This window comes from Apaloderma vittatum, unplaced genomic scaffold, assembly GCF_000703405.1.
Source record: "Apaloderma vittatum isolate BGI_N311 unplaced genomic scaffold, ASM70340v1 scaffold23178, whole genome shotgun sequence".
NCBI classification, from domain to species: domain Eukaryota; kingdom Metazoa; phylum Chordata; class Aves; order Trogoniformes; family Trogonidae; genus Apaloderma; species Apaloderma vittatum.
This window is the reverse complement of record NW_009730510.1, coordinates 8,647-13,651: the sequence shown is the minus strand read 5'-3', so window position 1 is coordinate 13,651 and position 5,005 is coordinate 8,647. Positions and strand designations below refer to the sequence as shown.

General features: G+C 41.2%; 1 protein-coding gene across 1 annotated transcript; it reads left to right on the top strand.

Moving 5' to 3' along the window:
- Window positions 1–682: 682 nt before the first annotated feature.
- Window positions 683–3,295, top strand: LOC104278009 (PTB domain-containing engulfment adapter protein 1-like; the record flags this gene model as incomplete). The annotated part of the gene is made up of 4 exons (XM_009874844.1): window positions 683–790; window positions 1,523–1,660; window positions 2,701–2,817; window positions 3,203–3,295. Coding segments are annotated over exons 1-4 (456 nt in total), but the record flags the coding sequence as incomplete, so codon positions are not given.
- Between the last annotated feature and the right edge of the window lie 1,710 nt (window positions 3,296–5,005).

Below are 5,005 nucleotides of genomic sequence, written 5' to 3'. Positions count from 1 at the left end.
AGTCAGGTGGCGCAGGTCGATGTAGAACTTGTCCTTTTCCACAGGGTCAGCTTGGAGAGTTGGGCCATATATGCTGAAGAGAACAACATGTTGCTTGTTGTGTAGTGGGAGGCGTAGGAAGATAATGCGATTGGAATGGTCTGTCGGCAGATTTTCAAGTTTGGAGGCAATCGAGTTTTTAGTCATGAAACCAACTCCTGAAAGGTGTCTTTCAGTTTTGAGTTTGCCTGAACAATAGAGAGTGTAGCCGGCACCGTGTTCTTTGAGACTGCCTTCCTCATGGAGAGGAACTTCACTGAGAGCAGCAATGTCGATGTTGAGTCGTGATAGTTCATGGCCAATTAGAACAGAGCAACGCTCAGGACGTCCGCTATCCGCAGTATCAAGCATGGTTCTAATGTTCCAACATGCAAGTGTCAATCTGAACACACCTTTGGAGGCAGGTGTATGCCTTTGTCTCTGTGTTTGTTCGACTGCATCAGAAGATGCCCATTAGCTGCGGTTAGCCAACTGGGTGGAGATGATCTTTGGTTAGGCCACCTTTTCTAGGCCCCTCTCTGTGCAGAGCAGGCAGTGCTCTCCTTGAAAAAGGATGCTTGGTCATTCAAGATGTTGCCGAACAAGACTGTCTCCCGGTTCAGTCTCGAGCAACCACTGTCCTGAACCACCTACAGGGCTGGGTATGCGCCTTTCAGTGCACCTTATCACCTGCCGTTTTGTCCCTCGCCTGTCGCTACAGGACTTTACAAATGTGGGTGTAACCTTCAAGCCTGCACAATGGATTTTTCAGGTGAGGCTCAGGGTGCCCAGAACTGGCCCCACCCTTTACTCTTAAGCTTCATCTGCCAGGCCCTAGCGACCTTGGATGGTGACAGCAAAGTCCTCAGGATGCAGGTTTAGTTAGAGTATCCTTCTCTTAGATGGGTGGCCTTACAGGGCTAAACGAGCTCCATCTGCCCGGGTTTGGAGTTAGAGTTGTCCTTCTCCTAGGATGGTTGCCAGGAGGCTAGCGAGCCCATCCTACCTGTGCACACACTTAGTCTGACCCTTCAGTTGAGACCTGTCTGGCATGGGAGACCCTATCAGAGGCAAAAGCCACCGCCAGCACAGCTCGCAACCTCGTGAGGGCATGCAAGCTTCTCCCCTGCGACAAGGGGGTGTCCATGGAGAAGTTTACTTAATTAGTCCTTAAATAAATTGCACAGGAATTCAATGCAACAGTAAAACCAATTTTCTGGAACACAAATTACTGTCCAGATAAACACTTCCAAATAAATGCTGTCCAAATAAAAACTTCCTGCTTACATTCGGTAAAAATGGGAACATTTATTAGATGAGTTTGCTTACTGCTGTTATACTTTAGGTCTGTTTTTGGGCGCTCTCATATACGTTCAGAGACGTTCAAAAATGTTTCTGCAACTTGTCTGCTCTTATGTACACAAGGAAATCTGGAGATTTTCTCTGTGCATCTTTATCCTAAGCACATATGGTAATTTCATGAAAATAATCTTTTCATTTGCAGGAAGTCCAACACAATTGTCAGCTCCATAGGATATCATTTTGTGCTGATGATAAAACTGACAAAAGAATATTTACTTTCATATGCAAAGACTCCGAATCAAATAAGCACCTGTGCTATGTATTTGACAGTGAAAAGTGTGTAAGTATGCAAGACAATTTAAAAGAATTTGGGTGACTTCTACAGACTTTGAAAAAAAGAAACAGGAATGTTTAATAAAGGCCTGTTAATGGGGGTCACTTTGATATAATCTTTCACAAAATATGGTGGTTTGCATTAATTTAAAGGAGACCCTTTTTCTTCCATCAATCTAAGGTGGTTTGCTGGGACAATTCTTGCTACCCAGCTCAATATCCTGGGCCAAGCATCGACAGTACTCCCAGAGAACAGACTGCATCCCACTAAGCTCAAGATATTTGCACAGCTGTTTTGCAGAGATTGCTGCAACCCTGTGGCTGAGATACCCTCGCAGGCTCTTGTATCTGCCTCAAGATTATTTATTCGTTTTTTGTTTGGTTGTTTTGGGTTTTTTTACTGCAAGTTTCCCCCCCATCACGTCTCTCCTGTTTGTTAGTGCCGTGATGCACTACCAGAGAATTCATTGCACCAACCACCGACGTTCTCTTGTGTCCGAGACAGAACAGGGCAACTGTTCAAAAATGTGCAAGAGCAGAAAAAGGATAATAATTTTTTTAGAAAGAGATGCATATTCACTTCTATTTAGATGCAAATGTGTAGTGTTACGTTTTGCTTCACAGTGTTCCTGATTATTTTGTTGTTCACCCGCACTGCTCCAGTGCTTCAGGAGATACTGTTCAGAATGGGTATACACATCTCTTCATTTCTCTTCCAATTTCTGCCTCTTCTTCACACAACCTCGGGATTTTAAATTGTCCTCGCAGTATCTACACACTAGTACAAGAGGCGTAGTTTATACTAAAAAGTAGCTAATTGTATTCTGCCTATTCAGTCTCACTTCTTTATCCAAAGTATTTTTAAGTTGCTTTCGTAGCATTTTCTGTCAAGGTATTTTGCTCCAGAGTGTTTGCCCCACTCCTTTGTAGCTTTGACTTCCTCATGGGTGAAGCAAACACGTGGTGTAAAGCATTTTGTGGTCGTTGTAAATGAAAGGAATTATGTAAAATATTCTTACTAATTTCAATCTTGTGTTTTATGTCAAGGCGGAAGAGATAACTTTAACAATTGGTCAAGCGTTTGACTTAGCTTACAGGAAATTTTTGGAATCCGGAGGAAAAGATGTTGAGACAAGGAAACAAATTGCAGGTTTACAGAAAAGAGTAAGTTCTGAACTATGTTTTTTGAAGAGATAAGAGAACATGCTACTGTATTTGTGTTACCTGCTTTCTGTGACAGCAGAATTTCCAGCATTACTCTCAGATTGCTAAGAATTGCAAGAAATACTAAAAAAAACCCTCAAACCCCAAAAAATCCTGGTAACTGTGAAAAAGTATTTTATGTTTTGCTGTCTGACAAGGTGAAAAGAGAAAAACTAAGGTTAAAATATGGAAGGTGCAGCCATTTAAATACTTTTAATAATCAGATAACTACTTTAAACATTGCTTCTAAATCACCAGATCTCAAATGAAATTTACTCTACGTGAATGCTGGTATTGAAATGAATGATTATCCCCATGTGTGTTGCAATAACTGCTTGCTTCGTAGATTCAAGAATTAGAAACTGAAAACACAGAACTGAAAAATAAAGTTCAAGATTTGGAAAACCAGTTAAGAATAACCCAAGTGCATGCATCACCAGTAAGTACATGAACGTAACTCTTCTCTGAAGTTACTCTAAATTTATAATCATTGTGTTGTGGTAATTGTTAGCATCTGTGCTCTTTCCAGTGATTGGGATTAACCTGCAGTGATCACGTAACAAATCTGTTGAAATGCAGTAGGGAAGTAAAATTGTTACAAGCCAACAAAACTGCAAATTGCAGTCTCCCAAATTGTGATTCTTTAATCCCTTTGTCATACCTATTTGTTGCTGCCTACAGACGGTAAATACTCCTTCTCGTAGACATCTAAACATGCCGGCTAAGGGTGAACAACTCTGTTCTGCACCTAAAGAGTTTGGGTCACAAATGCCACCTGGGGTTTTTCCAGGACTTTCCTTTCACAAGTGTTGTCACTTACAAAGGACATTTTCTAAATTACTCCTAAAAAATTGTATCTGTCTTTCAAGGGAGTCATTACGTCTCAGAATCAGTGTTGGGTGGGTAGGTGAACGGTTCCTCTTATCTGTGGAAATTTCTAACACTTCCTGAAACTCCTGTAGATGATCATGATGGAAGTATTTTTAAATAACTGTTACATATAATAAGGAGGCACCTCTAAAAATGCAGATTGCATTGCAGACTGATCCTAATGACTCCACTCTTTTCACAGGTATATTCTATTGACACAGCCTTATGGAACTGTGAAAATAAAGAGAGTTTCTGATTTTAGAGTTAGAAAAAGATGAACTGCTTTTAAGGTCTGCATTTCGGGCCACCTTGTTCCCACCCTGGATGTGCATCATTTCACTTTAAATACATGTTTAGAAAAAGTATGTTGGTAATAGTGCATGCAGTTCTGGTGCCCCCACCATAAGAGGGACATGGAGCTGTTGGAGCGTGTTCAGAGGAGGCCACAAGGATGACCCAGGAGCTGGAGCACCTCTGCTATGAGGACAGGCTGCGGGAGCTGGGATTGTTCAGTCTTGAAAAGAGAAGACTTTGGGGGGACCTAATAGCTGCCTTCCAATAGCGAAAGGGAACCTACAGGAAGGCTGGGGAGGTACTTTTTACAAGAGTGTCCACTGATAGGACAAGGGGAAATGGGTTTAAGTTGAAGGAGAATAAATTTAGATTGGACCTTAGGAAGAAATTCTTCAGTACGAGGGTGGCAAGACTTTGGAATAAATTGCCCAGAGACGTTGTGGCTGCCCCCTCCCTGGAGGTGTTCAGGGCCAGGTTGGACGGAGCCTTGAGTATCACGATCTAGTTGAGAGGCGTCCCTGCCCTTGACAGGGAGATTGGATTAGATGAGCTCTAAGGTCCCTTCCATCCTAGGCCAGTCTAGGATTCTTTGAATAGTGATGACAATTTTTCAGTAGTGTCTGTACACTCCCTTGATATTGATTTGATGGCTATTCCCATGAGGAACTGTCATTTCATTTTACTAAAATCTGTTTGGAGGAGAGAGTGCCATAAATTATAAATACTGCGTAACTGCCACAGTGAAACTTGTAAATTATGGATGTTTTCTCACTTATGAACCATTCAGTTATAGGTAATCAACTTTAATGCTAGATTTAGATTTAAAATTAATTTAGTCCATTCTTTAATATTTGATATTTCTCAGTTGGGATGGTACTTTATTTTTACTTACCAATATAATAGCTAAATATGTCTTTGAATTTAATTAAACAAGCTCTTAAGTCTCTTGTGGTAGATGCATTTCTCTTTCATTTACGTTAGTGAA